The 16,162-nt window shown below is 32.3% G+C and overlaps 3 protein-coding genes and 1 non-coding gene across 5 annotated transcripts; 2 read left to right on the top strand and 2 right to left on the bottom strand.

The window, feature by feature from the left end:
* Nucleotides 1-844: 844 nt before the first annotated feature.
* Nucleotides 845-3,144, bottom strand: LOC103841977 (RING-H2 finger protein ATL68). The gene is made up of 2 exons (XM_033279966.1): nt 2,903-3,144; nt 845-2,773 (listed from the first exon to the last, which is right to left on the bottom strand). Exon 2 carries the CDS (start codon nt 1,607-1,609, stop codon nt 950-952), a length of 660 nt encoding a protein of 219 aa, XP_033135857.1. The 5' UTR covers nt 1,610-2,773; nt 2,903-3,144; the 3' UTR covers nt 845-949.
* TRNAE-CUC lies at nt 2,311-2,383 on the bottom strand. The gene has a single exon. It is a non-coding gene; the product is annotated as a tRNA-Glu (tRNA).
* A 234-nt stretch (nt 3,145-3,378) lies between the features above and the next one.
* Nucleotides 3,379-5,290, top strand: LOC103841976 (3-methyl-2-oxobutanoate hydroxymethyltransferase 2, mitochondrial). 2 transcript variants are annotated; one of them, XM_009118570.2, is made up of 6 exons: nt 3,379-3,576; nt 3,697-4,081; nt 4,156-4,362; nt 4,428-4,574; nt 4,692-4,745; nt 4,820-5,290. In XM_009118570.2, the coding sequence occupies exons 1-6, from the start codon at nt 3,494-3,496 to the stop codon at nt 5,066-5,068; spliced, it is 1,125 nt and encodes a 374-aa protein (XP_009116818.1). In that variant the 5' UTR covers nt 3,379-3,493; the 3' UTR covers nt 5,069-5,290. The 2 variants fall into 2 exon arrangements, with proteins under 2 accessions (XP_009116818.1, XP_009116819.1); XM_009118571.3 differs by lacking the exon at nt 3,379-3,576 and having other exon boundaries at nt 3,636-4,081.
* A 2,648-nt stretch (nt 5,291-7,938) lies between these two features.
* LOC103841975 (1-aminocyclopropane-1-carboxylate synthase-like protein 1) lies at nt 7,939-14,177 on the top strand. The gene is made up of 4 exons (XM_009118569.2): nt 7,939-12,033; nt 12,115-12,246; nt 12,450-12,610; nt 13,026-14,177. Exons 1-4 carry the CDS (start codon nt 11,713-11,715, stop codon nt 13,993-13,995), a joined length of 1,584 nt encoding a protein of 527 aa, XP_009116817.2. The 5' UTR covers nt 7,939-11,712; the 3' UTR covers nt 13,996-14,177.
* The last annotated feature ends 1,985 nt before the right edge of the window (nt 14,178-16,162 follow it).

The following is a 16,162-nucleotide window of genomic DNA, read 5'->3' as shown; positions in this document are numbered from 1 at the left end:
TGATAAGTTAATATATTTTATTTTCATAAATATAAAATATTTTATGCTAAAATATAATATGTTGGTAGAACAGTTTAACATAAGTAAATTATATAATACATGTATAAAATTAACTTATCTTAAAATTGTATATGTACAGTAATTAATTATCTAAAATGAATAAACATAAAAAATTGCTTTTTTTGAATTACGGATCAAGATCATAATAAATTAATTACAAAATAATTTTTTGAATATGTTTTTTTTGTGCATAAAAAAATTGGTTTTATAATCAAACACAAAATCAATATGACAAATATATAATAAAAAGTAATATATATGTGATGATTTGAAAAATAATTAATTTACAACAAATTATTTTTAAAATTATTGTATTTGAAAAAAATGTATACATATTCAAATATATAAATAACCTTAAAAATATATACTAATTATATAAATTAATATATATATATAAATATATAAACTTGAAAATAAATACCCGCACGGTTGTGCGGATCCAGATCTAGTATCTATTAAAAACAAACAAATCAATATACGGATCAGCCTAAAATTCAAATATGTAGAATGAATTATTCCACTAATTCCATAAGCTTTTTCACTATTTGACATAAATGAAATGAAATACTCATTTCATCAAGTCTACGATCATCCAAAAAATATACAAAGAAAAACATTCATGAAAATTTTTCTTACCACTTTCATTTAAATGAATAGAATAAAAAGTAATCAATTTTTAATCTAATTCCATTCATCTTATTCCATCTATTTTAATTTCATTAATTTCATTTCATAGTTACCATCTACAGCCTTTTGTATTCAGTTTGATACAAGAAAAACAATAAGTAAAGTAAAGCAACTCAATCAATATTTTGAATAATATCATTCCAATAACAATAATAAAATTTTGAATACATGCAATCTCCCAACAAAAACTAAAACAAATGTATTAACTTCTCGTTCTTCTCCGATCAGCTGCGTATTGAGACAACGGGACAACTTCCGACAATGGAGTCGACTGTGGTGTTGACTGAGGGGTTGACTGCGGCGTCGGTAGTGGAGAGTTTCGACAAACGGGACAAGAACCATTGAGCTTAAGCCAAGCGTCAAGACAAGAGACATGGAAGTAGTGTTTACACTCGGGCATCATCCTTACCATCTCTTCTTCCATATACTCACATAAACAGATGGAACAAGTCGTGTCTCCGTCTCCGCCTTGAAGTTCATCATCACCTGATGATGCGTCGACGGTGATACCTTTAGTGTAACGGAATTTAGGGTAAGAGTTGATGATCGGTTGCTCGAGTCCACCTACGACGATGTTACCAGAAGGAGCTGACTCAAGATCATCGCCATCGGCTACGAACATGATTCTTGGGACGATTATGCTACGGTTACCGAAAGAAGAGTCTAAGTTTGCGGCGGAGGTAGAGAAGCGGAGGCGGGAGGCGCGGCAACAGATGTAGGAAGAGAGGATGATGGTGGAGATGAGGATGAGGAAACCAAGAGCTATGGCTATGGAGTAGCCAAGGCCGAGGCTGGTTATGTAAGTAGGGATAGGGACTGGAGGAGGAGGAGGAGGAAGGAAGGTGGTTGTGGCGGTTGACATTTGATGGCGAAGAAAGAGGTTAGGGCCATGTGGCTTGAAAGATGGAAACAAGAGTGATGGAGATTATTATTTTTTTTTGTTGGGAGGTGGGTAGGAAAATGTAGCTAACTGCATTGAATACAAAAGTTTGGCAAAATATTAAAAGCTTTGCATTTATTAGGGTTCTTGTTATAGGTTTTGTGCATGGTGACTTCACTTTGTGGCCAAAGGATGGTCAACCAGTTTTATCTTATTTTGTTTAAATGCTTCAGCAGTTTGACATTGACATGATGACATGTGTGGTATTTGTTGTTTATCTGTTTTCAGTGAGTTCGTTTCATCAATCATGATCGTTATTGCTTTTATTTCGATAGTTTTCGTTCTTGTAATGGAATGCCAGATTGCAGATTACTATAAACTTCCACGAGTGGAAACGTTTAAATATTTTATGTCATTAACAAGACTATCGTGATAATCATAAACCATGAGAAGTTCCAAGTCGTACTTTCATATGTAGGTGAGGAGGGCCAGTAACTATCTTGTTTCTTAACCATACAGACAACAAGAGGAAAGAAAAAAAATAAACAAAGGGAAAAGGGGTGTTGCATGTATCTAGTGAAGCATCAAGTAGGTACTGTCGGGATAAATAATTGTTTAAATTGACCCGATAGAACCAAGAACCGGTTATCGTACGACTACCGAATGGAATATCCAAAAAGAAACTCCGTTGCCGGGACTCGAACCCGGGTCTCTCGGGTGAGAGCCGAGTATCCTAACCAGCTAGACTACAACGGATTTTGACATATGAAAACATATTTAGTATATATACTTACTGTTGGTCGCTTATAAGAAGATCTTCATGTTCATGTCCATGAAAGTGAGCTCAAAAAGCAAAGACATTCTTATTCATTATTCTTTCTTTTCTACTCAATCCTCAATGAAGGTATAAACAAGAAACCCACATCCACACGACACAAACCAGTGGCTACTACAAATGATCAAAACAGAGATCATCAAAAGAGAGGCTTTTTTTTTCCCATTTATCATTCCCCAAAAATGATCAAGAACTTGTCTCCCAGCATCACAAAGACCCGAATGCATATACACTCATTCGTCACCGAAAGCCTAATACTCGAAATCCGAGAAGCTGTTTCCACCACTAGCTTGACGTTTACATACATACATCTTGATAGTATAACGCAGCAGCAGCAGCAGCAGCAGCAACAGGCACATGCCAAAAAGGAAATCATGTGAATACATAGGAAACTGTTTAGTCCATAAGAAAAACAAAATGATGAAGACTCTAAAACGGACCTTGTTAGTTTTCAATGTAGCCAATTAGAGAATGTTTTGGCCCTTTCTCCTCACCCCTCAATTCACAAGTTCATGAACAATCTCAATATCTTCAGGAATCTCTTGTGGTACTCTTCGTTTTGACAAACAACTTGTTCGAAACCAGCTTCATACACATCAATGCACATAAGCCACCAAAACTCTGCAGAAACAACAATTCAATTCTAGAACTTAATCAGAGTTAAAGAAAGAAAGATAAAGCTTCGATCTTTTAACCACTTCCCTGTTAATCGAGACTGAGTCTCAGCTCCATAATCACATCATAGAAAGATAAAACCTGGATCTTTTAACTACTTCCTCTGTTACATGCTCTGTTCCAGCCATGGAAAAGTGATTCCTCTGATAAAGTCTCCGCCAACGATAGTATCTGATTACACGAGATGATGTTGATCGATGAGTAAATAGAGAGAGAATACGAAAGCTTTCAACTTTGGAAGAATCGGAGCCACGAGCGCGTGAATCGCCAACATACTCTGTTTCGCTTACTCTGTTTTTTTTTTCCTTTGTAAAGTTCTTAAATTTAAAATTAATTCCGAAAATAGATAGAAACTGATGATACTAGACGATGCTCATCGATGCGTAGATAGAGAGAGTTCGAAAGGAGTCAGCTTTGGAAGAATCGGAGCCACGAGCGCGTGAGTCGCCAACATACTCTGTTTCGCTTACTCTGTTTTTTTTTCCTTTTGTAAAGTCTTTAAATTTAAAATTAAATTCCGAACATCATTTTCATCGAAAATGGCTTTTTCACTCGTCAGACGCATCTCTCGTTCCCTCAGAACCGTAACCGCCTCCCGGTTAATGAGCAACGTACCGGAGAATACCGTATACGGAGGACCCAAACCGCAAAACCCGAACCAGAGAGTGACTCTGACTCAGCTAAGACAGAAACATAAGAAAGGCGAGGCGATAACCGTCGTCACCGCTTACGACTACCCTTCCGCCGTTCAGGTCGACAGAGCCGGAATCGATGTTTGTCTCGTCGGAGACTCAGCTTCCATGGTTGTCCATGGCCACGACACAACTCTTCCCATCTCCTTAGACGAGATGCTCGTTCACTGCCGCGCCGTTGCTCGTGGTGCCAAAAGACCACTTCTTGTCGGTGATTTGCCCTTTGGTGCATACGAGTCCAGCACCATTCAGGTGTGAAACAACACCGAGTTGTGTTTTGTTTTTGGTCTTTTTGACATTAAGTTTTGGTTTGAATGGTGTAACAGGCGGTTGATAGTGCAGTTAGAGTGTTGAAAGAAGGAGGGATGGATGCTATTAAGCTAGAAGGAGGGTCACCGTCACGGATCACTGCTGCTAGATCCATTGTGGAAGCAGGGATTGCGGTTATGGGACATGTTGGTTTGACTCCTCAAGCTATAAGCGTTCTTGGTGGGTTCAGACCACAAGGGAGGAACATAGCTAGTGCTGTTAAGGTCTGAAACTAAGAGTTTGTTTTTTAAAGATGTGATGAAAAATGATTGTTTTCTTTCTTGTTTAGGTTGTGGAAACTGCAATGGCTTTACAAGAAGCTGGATGCTTTTCGGTTGTGTTAGAATGTGTTCCACCTCCTGTGGCTGCTGCTGCAACCTCTGCTCTTCATATTCCAACCATTGGCATTGGAGCTGGCCCTTTCTGCAGTGGACAGGTTCAGTTTTTACACTTTTTTGAGGTTTGATTAAATACTGAAGTCAGCATAAAAAGAGTGAGTTATCTATCTGCTACTATATGATTGAGATGTGTCATGTTTTTGTTGTGGTTGCAGGTTTTAGTCTACCATGACCTTCTGGGAATGATGCAGCATCCACATCATGCTAAGGTCAAATGCTTGAACCAATCAACCATCATCATGCTTTTGTCTTTTAATGTGATGATAGTTTCCTTTCATTTCAGGTTACTCCAAAGTTTTGCAAGCAGTATGCTCAAGTAGGAGAAGTTATCAACAAAGCTCTCTTGGAATATAAGGAAGAAGTATCCAAACACTCGTTTCCAGGTCCTTTTCACAGCCCTTACAAGATCTCCTCAAACGACTTGAACGGATTCTTAAGCGAGTTACAGAAACTGGGGTTAGATGAGGCTGCTTCTGCTGCGGCAGCATCAGCTGAGAAGATGGAGTCTTCAGCTTCACTCTCTTCTCAGTGACAAAGCTGTAGAAGCTCTCTTACATCATGAGTAGACAGACATGGTTTGAAGAAATAAAAGTCCTATATAATAAGGGTTGATAGGAGTTTTTCCGGAATGTGATCCATAAGAGTTATTTCAGAGTTGTTCAGTTCAGGGTAGTATCAACCCTTTAGCAAAACTAAGTGATAGTTTTATGAATAAAATAAAGATTTGTCCTCATTGTGTGATATATTATAAAGATTTATCCTAGTTTACAAGTAGTTAAAAGAAATTTATTGGGCATCGTTAAAGCCCATTACAATCACGGGTGATAATGTTTTCCAGGCGTTTGAAGGAAAGAGGAGATTATTGGGTTGGTTTCGAGGTTTAGCCGTCAAGTCTATGCAAAAATGCTCGGACAAATGTAGCTTGGAAGGTCTTGAGTGATCTGATGAAAAAACAAAGCCTCATTTCAAGCTCATCCTTTCAATACACTTTTGATATTCTTAGAAGGAATATATAGATTAGTAGAGTCAAGAATGAATAATATATAGTGTTAAAGATGGATGAAATGGAAATTTGGCCTGATGTAGTGATCTGGGGATTCTTCTTAACACCACTAGTTTGGCCATTTGTGGTGATAATTCAGAGCCGGTCCTGGGCTAAAGCCCGCAAAGCTTGGGCTTTAGGCACCAAAATTTGTATGTATATCAGGGGCGCCAAATCACAAACATATATTTCTCCTTGGTCCAGTGGTCAATGCTTCACTGCTTTTCATTATGGTTCAGCACTTCATGTTCGATTCTTGAGTTTGCTTTTTTTTTCTTTTTTTTTCTGAAACACAAACCTTCTTGTTTTATTCATTTTGATAATAACTTAGAGAATCTGACAGGTTTTCATTCCTTTATTGATAATTTTAGTTTCAATGTTTATATACTTTATTAAAAGATTCTTATATCGTAGACATATATATATATATATATAAAACAAACCAACTTATAACAAAAATCTAATTTCCTTTTCTAAACTCATGCATTTTTTTTCCTTCTACTAATTGTCTTCTTTTTCACCCAATTATTTTTTGTATCTTTAAGAACTAAGACAAACATGAAATTTATTTTTGGATTCAAATACTCTCTCTTAGAATTTTGACAATTTGAAACCAATTTCTAAATGATGTTCTCTTGTGTTGTACTTACCAGATTTTTTCCATTTTTAGTAATTTTAACATTATTATCATTTTCATGCATTTTAGAAAGTGTTATTGGAAACAAAATAATAACTCAGTTAAGTGGCTACAAGATGAACTAGAGTTATCTAAAATCAATGTTTTTGCTTTTTGAAACTTATCTAAAACCAATGTTATTATCTAGTAACATGCTTAATGCAGAGAAAGTTGTAAAAAAAATTTAAAGATCAATCTATTAGTTTTTAGTAAAAATTCTACATGATGAAAAAGTCTATTTTTTTTTGGTTTAAAAAGCTAAAGTTAAAAAAAAAATTTATTTTTAGAAGGCATTATTTTGTTGGTTCGCTTTAGGCGCCATGAGACACAGGACCGGCACTGTGATAATTGTGACTTAATTTTTTTAAAAACAATTATCTTGTATATATAATTATTGAAAATTACACAAAATAATAAAATACATTAACATAGGTAAAAATACTATAATATGTTACTCACATTAAATCTCACCAACTTACCCATATAGTTTGAGTGATATTCCGTATGAAAGTGAGTTTTTTTTCTGTCAACTGCATGAAAGTGAATTATAACTTATAACGCTCAGTTATATATATTATACTATATATATCATATTATATATAAAATTCACAGACAAAACAAATTAAAATCGTTTCAAACTAACAATATATTCAATGACCGTACATTATGGTGTTGAGTTGGTTATTTCAAGAATGATTCCAAGATTAGCTTTGATGCATGTTTTTGGAAAATAACACATATTTTAGTATTTCAATAAATATATATTTCAGGTATATGATAACATTTAAAACTTTAGCTTTCAAAAGTTATGAAATTTAATGATTGTATTTAAATCTTCATAAACAAAATTAGATGGCAAAATCATATATATGCGATGTTCTTGTACTATATTTTTCAATAGTGACTACTAATATTTTCCTATTTTTGTGTATATTTTTAGCTTCAAACTCAAATACTTTGATTTCAACTTGTCAAGTCCTTATATTTTACTTATGTTTTTTTGGGAACTGAGGAAGCAGTTTTTGTACAAACAGAGTTTCAAAACAGCATGAAAATGAAATAATATCTATAATACCAAATCATTGTAGAACCAAAATGATTTACAATTTTGTTTTGGCATTGAATTTCAATAAACATTGTTTAAACAATTGGTTAAAATAAAGCACATATCTTATGGAGCAAATCAGACCACTATAAAAATTCCAATAAGTCATCTCACAAAATCTGATGATTTAATTAAGTTGAATTGAAAATATATGCATAAATACTATATATAACTTCTCTGATCAAGAAAAAATTAGTATGTGAATGGTTATAGTATGTTATAATTTATCTTCTATCTTGAATAGTCAGCAATGTTTTTATTAAGTTACAAAACATGTATTATCCATTGATATATTTGTTTAATTTTAATCTATACTATTATTTGCAAAGTGATTTTTTGCATTTAAATTATCACGTTAAAAGTTAGAGCGATCAAAATTAATGATATTCTTAATGAATATTTAATTCTGCTGATATATAATTTATAAGAACAAATAAATAATCTTTATCAAAATTATGTTTGACATCAATCTTATTATATAATAATGATAAATCAACGTTTTCATCGTTTAATATCTAAATCATTATCCGAATGATTAAAAATTATGTTTCCATCGTCTAAAATACTAAACCATTATCTGAATGATTAAAAATTATTATTAATCATACTAATATATTTATATTAAATTATAAATGCAAAGATATTTTCTGATTTAAAAATGAATAATACATCTATTAGTAAATATTACGGGCAATACACCTTGTAACAAAAAAAAACTGGAAGAAATCCTATTGTTTTGTTTCGTAATTTTGTAATTTTGTAGTTTTGAAATGTTGAATAAACAAATCAAAATTAAGTCCATTTAAACGGGCTGTTTGAAGGAAATTTAGGAGTTCTAGGCCCATAATTAGTTGCTCAATAATATTTGAGCGAGACCCGCACGTGTTTCAAATTGAGGAGACTGACGAATCTAAAAGCAGACAATTTGACTCCCGTTTTTTTCAGCAAACGACTGGAAGAAGTCAAAGCTGCCATTTTTTCAACGATTTGGCTATGTATATTTTAATCTCTACTAAATTAAAGACTATTTGATTTAAGATATTTGCCAAACTAGGTGCCTACTAGACTCATTGACCCTACGATATCCCATTAAACTTTGATTAAATGTACTCTATTGTACACCCACTCGGCCCTTGGAAATAATCTATTAAATAACTTTTTGACCATATCATATAGTTTATCTAACAGTTTTTAATATTTATAAACACTTGATAATTTTTTTATCGTAAGTAGTCTTACTGCAACTTATCATACGTACGTGACCAGTTATTTATGTTTTAAGGAACTAATAATATTCATTCATAAACCAAAGAAAATGCAATGTCAAATTGGATATTATAAGACGGAAGTATTTTCCTTAAGACTATTAAAACATGAAAATTCAATTCCAAGGTCAGAAAGGAATATTTACACCCTTTGCATTTTCTACGTTGATTTGAATTTTCCATCTTAAAAAACCATTTTGTGTCTTATAGATGAATACGTAATTTAAGCATGGTGTACCAATTTGTAAGCCAATTGAACTGAATTAAAATTAGACAGTGTGAAGAAACAGGTCAGTAAGTTCTTAACAAAATTGTAAATAAAGGGGTTACACTTGTATTTATATTTTCATGCATAAGACATATGGATTTACATAGTTACGTTGGAGATTTCAATATTATTCGTTTCACGGTTTTCATTTATAATATTGTAAATTGTGGCAGGGCAGGAAACAACAATATGGAACTTTTTAATTTGACATCCTAAGACTTGGATCCGTAACAATAACAATAATAGCAAAATATCAAAATAATAAGATATAAAAGGAGAACAAGGATTGATTCGCTTGTTAACTCTTTGACAACTCCATTTTTCGTATATTCTTATATATGCTAACGATAACACAAAGTCTATAAATATATATTTCCGTAAACATAAATGGGTTAAGCTTATAATATCGAAACACTATCCACCTATCTTTGTTGGTTTGTTCTACCATTCATAGAAAGTAGGAAAACTACGATGAATGTAACCTTCGGACATAATTTAGGATAAAGTATGTTAGATAAATGAATCCAACACCATACATATACATACTACACATACATTTGTGATCAAACAAAGTTTAAACCAAACAGATAAACTCTCCAAGAAAACACCGAGCATACTGAAATATTCAATAGCTAAATTTATTAGAAAAAGTTGACGACCATGGTTATTTACAGATTTTACAATAATTAATCTTTATATTTTAAAGCCCTATGGTATTCTGCATGCGTCGTCAAATAACGTTTGATTTTACGTTCCCATGCACCCAAGATTATATGACAAATAAACAATCATATTGCAAATACAAAACTCTACGAAACAAATGTAATGCATATACAAACCCATAATGCAACAAACTTATCGATTTGTAATACGGATTTTTAATCCGATCGTTGGTAATGTGTAATTGTTCACATATTTAGCGTTTTGTATATATAGATACTAACATTATCTTTAACTATCCTAAACTCTTAATAAGAATCACGTACATTCAGTGGCGGACCCAAGATTTTTTTTAATCTGGGTCAGTGACAAATTAAATTTCAAAAAGTAATACAAAAGAGGGTATTGAACCCATTAACTCATGTTTAAATGGGTGCAACACTGACCATTTGAACTAAGTAAACATAATAACTATATGTCACAAGACGCTTTTTAATATTTAACCTGGGTCAATTGACACACCATTTCATTACCTAGGTCCGCCTCTGCGTACATTTACTAAGGAAGAAATATTATAAGTTCTAAGAAGTAAAGTAAAAGATCAAAAGTTGGTGTAACATCAAAAACATTTATGATTTAATCTAACAATCAAATATTTTGTAGACGACAGCTATACCATGCACACTGATGTTGGAAAGTATAAAAATGGAAGTTTATTACACGTGCGTGTACGTATTCTTTTACTCTAGAATTACACTCTTAAGAAAACGAGTTTTAATTCATTTTCAGTCACTCGACTTGATACAACGTGTCCATGTATGTAGTTTTAGACTTTTTGATCTCCGACCAATTCAATTTAAGGCAAAGATTAATCTAGATAGAAGTTTTACTTTAAATGATACAAATCTTATAAGCCGTCCAAAAAGATTTTCATTCTCTCTAATTCCTTAGTGGGCTGCTGCCAGCCTGCCAGCCTGCCACATGTCGATAACTTTTACATTTGTGTTCACATTTTAGTTGTTTGTTACTATATGTTAATGCTATTATCAACATAATGACTGACCTTGAATGTACTCTCGGAACAACACCCCCAACGACCAACCCATTACGAGAAGTTTTCCTTCCGTTACATCATTGTTCTTCCTCCTAATATTAAATGATGATAAACAAATTTAAAAATTAATTGCACGTGATTAAACCATGATCACGTCTCTTTCGACACGCAAAAATGATATGATTTGACCAAGTATAACATAATGTTCTAATCTTTTAAAAATTAAAATAGGTAACTGAGTTTTTGGAACATGACTGTAAAATCTTAGTATTCTAGAGTTTTACGTCTTAAAAGGTGAATTTGCTACTAGAAAAAAGGATAGATGTGTTACAGCCAGTTTTTCCAATATAGATGATTAAGGTTAATTTACAAAGAACATTATATTCTTTAAATCATTCGGATGTTAGCTTCAAAAATAAGATTAAAAAGTAAAAGTAAAACACCAAGTCAAAGTAAACATCTCCCTCGAATCTATGCCAACGTGGGTGTAATAATACAGTTCGTAAGATTTGAACTTGTTTATTTGTGACTACGACGGTTGAATTGAACTCTCGCCTTTGGTCTCTGATTCGTTTAATCAAACTCAAAGAAACACAAAAGTCTTTGTTTCTGTTATTACCGTGAGGCGTGATACCAAGTCTGATTTTACTCCAAAACATTCTACAAATTCGGTAAACATTCAAGTTTTTTTTTGTTTGTAAAAGCATTCAAGTAGTTTCATAGGCTAAAATGTTTTAAATTTCAAAATGTTTTTTCTAACACAAGATTATTATTATTGTCATTTCAAAAATTATTTCTAAGACTAAATTTTCAAATGTTAGTTTTTATGCTATTTCATAAATGTCTCAATTTTCTAATTACATATAATTTTTATTTACAAAGACACGTTACTTTTCACGTATTACTATACAATCCTTTTTTTGGTAAAATGCAATCCCTTTCACTCTTAAGGAAATTAACATTTTATTGGTATAGATTTTTAAAATTTTTGTTTAGGTTTGACTCTGTCGAACATATATCGTCCCCACAAAATAATACTTTTATAGAGACAGAAGATTTCAAATACATTTAAAAAAAAAACTTAAATCAAAATACATTTTCTCATAATGGAAACACGTTTCTTTCTTGTTCTCTCAAGATCACATTATAAATATAATTCATCACAGGCTCCATTTATGTTCACAAGCAAACCAACTCAACAACTTCACACAACCACACACATTGTTCTATTCACACACATACACACACTAAGTTACTCGATCAGAAGAATGTCTCCCGACAAGAATCTGCTGTCCAAGCTAGCTGTCGGTGACAAGCACGGTGAAGATTCGCCGTACTTCGACGGCTGGAAAGCTTACGACACGAACCCTTTTCACCCTGAACACAATCCACAAGGTGTTATTCAAATGGGCCTCGCCGAAAATCAAGTTTGTTTTCTTCCTCTTAATATGTTTTTTTCCTTCTTATTCTTCTTATAATTCGTCTTCTAATATGTTTTTGATTTTCAGCTTTGTTCTGACTTGATCAAAGAGTGGATAAAGGCAAATCCACAGGCATCTATCTGCACCGCGGAGGGCATTGACGGTTTCTCCGACATAGCTGTGTTTCAAGATTATCACGGTCTTAAACAATTTAGACAGGTATTTATTTCATTTAATAGTATTAATTATGTTCATCATTAATTAATTATTCGTTATAGAAACAGTATATGTGCTAAATTGAACAAACAACAAAGTACTTCATTTGAACCACTCTAATCATTTTGTATTTTATCTTGCATGTGGAATATTTGCCAAAACTAATGGTTTTTTTGTAAATGATTTTTGGTGACGGAAAATAAAAGGCAATTGCGGCGTTTATGGAGAAAGCTAGAGGAGGAAGGGTGAGGTTTGAGGAAGAGAGGGTGGTGATGAGCGGAGGAGCCACCGGAGCGAATGAGACGCTCATGTTCTGTCTAGCTGATCGCGGCGACGCTTTTCTCGTCCCTACTCCTTATTATGCCGCGTACGTAATCTATGTATTTTCTTAATTTTTTTGGTCTATAAATAAGCATTATTTTATTAATTTAGGGTTAAAGAAAATTAACATGGATACGTGAGTTTTATACTGTATTTACAAAAAAAAGAAGATGATGATGCGAAGGGCATTGTAATTTAATATTTCATAATACATATATCTTTCTGTATGGTCAAAACAAAAGTTCTCTTTTGATAACAAAATATTACTGGCCACTACATTATTAATGGGGTTTATAAAAATTAACAATGTTTAAATATAACTAATTTTTGATTGATTCACCCCATCCACACAACTTCCAACAAGTTGTCAATTGACTATTCTCAAAAGTCAACTATTAATTAACAGTTTGTTGACGTACTCTTGAGTACTAATCAATGGGTTTATTATTCAAACATCTCAGATTCGATAGAGACCTAAGTTGGAGAACTGGCGTAAGAATCATTCCTGTGGAGTGTAACAGCTCAAACAACTTCCAAGTCACAAAACAAGCCCTAGAATCAGCATATCTTAACGCCCAAGAAACCGGCATCAAAATCAAAGGCTTGATCCTCGCAAACCCATCAAACCCTCTTGGAACAAGTCTCGATCGAGAAACTCTTCACACCCTTATGAACTTCATCAACGACAAGCAAATCCACTTAGTCTGCGATGAAATCTACGCAGCCACGGTTTTTGCAGAACCCGGATTCATCAGTGTGGCTGAGATGATCCAAGAGATGGATCATGTGAACCGCGACCTGATCCACATAGTTTACAGTCTCTCAAAGGACATGGGTCTTCCCGGTTTCCGAGTTGGTGTGGTTTACTCTTACAACGATGCTGTTGTGACCTGTGCAAGGAGAATGTCGAGTTTCGGTTTGGTCTCATCTCAGACACAGAGCCTTTTAGCAGCTATGTTGTCGGATCAGAGTTTTGTCGATAACTTCCTTAAAGAGGTGTCAAAGAGAGTAGCGAAGAGACACTTGATCTTCACGGAAGGGCTTAAAGAGATGGGGATTTCTTGCTTGACAAGTAACGCGGGTTTATTCGTCTTGATGGATTTAAGACCCATGCTTAAAGACCAGACCTTTGAGTCTGAAATGGCTCTTTGGAGAATAATCATTAATAAGGTCAAGATCAACATCTCTCCTGGATCGTCGTTTCACTGCTCAGAGCCTGGTTGGTTCCGAGTCTGCTTTGCTAATATGGATGAAGACACACTCCAAATTGCACTGCAGAGAATGAAACACTTTGTGCTCAGACACAGAGAGAACAAGAAACGAAAGAGTTTTCAAGAGAATCTTAAGCTGAGTTTCTCTTCCATGACGTACGATGAACATGTTAGGACACCGAGATTGATGTCTCCACATTCACCATTGGTCCGAACTTAATTAAATACGGTCTATTTCGTTATATCTACGTTAAACAGATTGTCTATAGATCTGTATAAAAGACTTAAAAGTAGAGGAATAATACACAATTATATAAATTTCACTTTCCAAACAAGTTGTTTACTAGTTTTGTAGATCTTATAACCAGTTCCAAACATTACTATAATACATACTTCCTGCTTTGAGTTCCTTGGTTGCGTCACCATATAAAATTAGGTTTCTTGCTACGCAAGCTACAGCTTTGCCCTGTTTTTTTTTCCACCTAAATCTTACTTTCACAGCTTCCTGAAATAGGCTCATGATCATTTAATGGTTTCAGTCATTGAGTTCCATTTCTGATAAAGATGATTAGTGTCAAGTAAACATCTCTGAGTTCCATTTGTTATATATATGAGCAGTCCTAAACATAGCAAAATGAAATATTTACATATAACTAGGTTAAGATCCGCGCCTTGCGCGGAATGAACATCATATATATAAATTATTTTATTTATTATATGTTTATAACATATTTTAATTATAAATATATATTGAATAATTAAAAAGGTCATTATCTACTACTTATATAATTAAATTGGTGCGAATATATAAATAAATTTAATAAATCGAAAAAATATTTTTTTTATTTGATATGATAAATAATTAAATTTAAATGATAGTAACATATATATGATATATGTTAATATTAATATTTATTAGATGATGTTTTTTGCTCATATTTTTTTTATCATTTTTATATGTTATAGCAAAAAATCTAAATTAGTGATAACAAAATTTTCACTTTAGGAATAATGGTTTAAGTAATTTATAATATTTTAAAAAATTAAGTTGTCAATATTTTTTTAAATTTTTTATCAAAAAAATATTCAAAGTAAATTTCAAAATTACGATATTTATGTATTTTTATATGGCATATAGTTTAATTTAAAATGATACATATATTTATATATATTTTATTTTTGATACTTATTAAATGAGACTTTCAACTTATATTATTTTTCAATTATTTGTATCATGTCATAACAAAAGTTTTAAATCATAGATCACAAAATTTGAATGTAAAACTTTTAACAGTTTTAGTAATTTATACTCGTTTTTAAAAATTCAAAATATAATATATAAATATTTTTTTTAATTTTTATTATATAGTTACTATGATTGTTTAATTTATTTCAATAGCTTAAAATTAAACAAATATAATTATAATACACACTTATTTTTATCAAATCTTTATTATTCAAAACATTAATTGTCATATATACTTTAGCCACATTAGGCAATTCCGTAATCTTATTTAAGGAAATAATGAATCACATTAATAATGTATTTATTGTGGTTTAATAAAAAGCTTATTATATATTTAAATGTACCAACATATTTCTCTAAGGATTCTAAGAATCATTATAGTGATGCCACGTGGCTACAAAAAAATGTTGCAATGCTTCTCAAATAATATATAGGGGATCTCTAAAATATTAGTAGTTAATATATAATAATCATTGGACAATAAAACTACTATTATTATATGGTTAATATTATTGTCTAATTTATTTTAATAATTTGAAATTAAACAATATGATAGAAGATATACTATTTTTTATAAAATCCTTATTATTAAAAATCATTAATTGTCTTATATACTTTAGCCATACTAGACAATTTTGTAACTTTTATTTAAGAAAATAATAAAGAACATCAATAATGAATTTATGGTGAGTTTAATAAAAAAATTATTATATAATTAGATGGAACAACCTATTTATCTAATGATTCTAACAATCATCTTATTGATGACACGTGACTACAAAAATAAGTTGTAATGTTTCTCAATTAACATATAGAGGAAATCTAAATTTTATTATATGGTTAATGTGGTTGTATGATTCTAAGAATCACCTTATACATCAATAAAAACACTGTACAAGTTAAAATTTATGTGTGATGTTATCCAACTTAACCATTAACATTATCACAAAACAAAAACAAAAACTTTAAAAGCAATTAGAAAGTAAAGAAAGCAGAACAATGAAGGTTTCAGAGCCAGAGTGCGCCGGCGTCTTTGAGGAGAGGAACGAGAGAACCGTTGACGTGAGAAGCCATGACTCTGTCCATAGCTCCAACCAGCTTACCGCCTATGAAGACGACCGGAAGAGCACCTGGAGAAGAG

Source organism: Brassica rapa, chromosome A09 (assembly GCF_000309985.2).
Source record: "Brassica rapa cultivar Chiifu-401-42 chromosome A09, CAAS_Brap_v3.01, whole genome shotgun sequence".
NCBI classification, from domain to species: domain Eukaryota; kingdom Viridiplantae; phylum Streptophyta; class Magnoliopsida; order Brassicales; family Brassicaceae; genus Brassica; species Brassica rapa.
This window is presented reverse-complemented; position numbering and strand designations above follow the sequence as displayed.

Coding starts and splice junctions, on each gene's coding strand:
- LOC103841977 (XM_033279966.1), bottom strand. CDS start 1,609: ATGTCAACCGCCACAACCACCTTCCTTCCTCCTCCTCCTCCTCCAGTC.
- LOC103841975 (XM_009118569.2), top strand. CDS start 11,713: ATGGAAACACGTTTCTTTCTTGTTCTCTCAAGATCACATTATAAATAT. Junction 12,034..12,114: donor TGGGCCTCGCCGAAAATCAA/GTTTGTTTTCTT, acceptor TTTGATTTTCAG/CTTTGTTCTGACTTGATCAA. Junction 12,247..12,449: donor GTCTTAAACAATTTAGACAG/GTATTTATTTCA, acceptor GGAAAATAAAAG/GCAATTGCGGCGTTTATGGA.
- LOC103841976 (XM_009118570.2), top strand. CDS start 3,494: ATGATACTAGACGATGCTCATCGATGCGTAGATAGAGAGAGTTCGAAA. Junction 3,577..3,696: donor AGAATCGGAGCCACGAGCGC/GTGAGTCGCCAA, acceptor TTCACTCGTCAG/ACGCATCTCTCGTTCCCTCA. Junction 4,746..4,819: donor AGCATCCACATCATGCTAAG/GTCAAATGCTTG, acceptor CTTTCATTTCAG/GTTACTCCAAAGTTTTGCAA.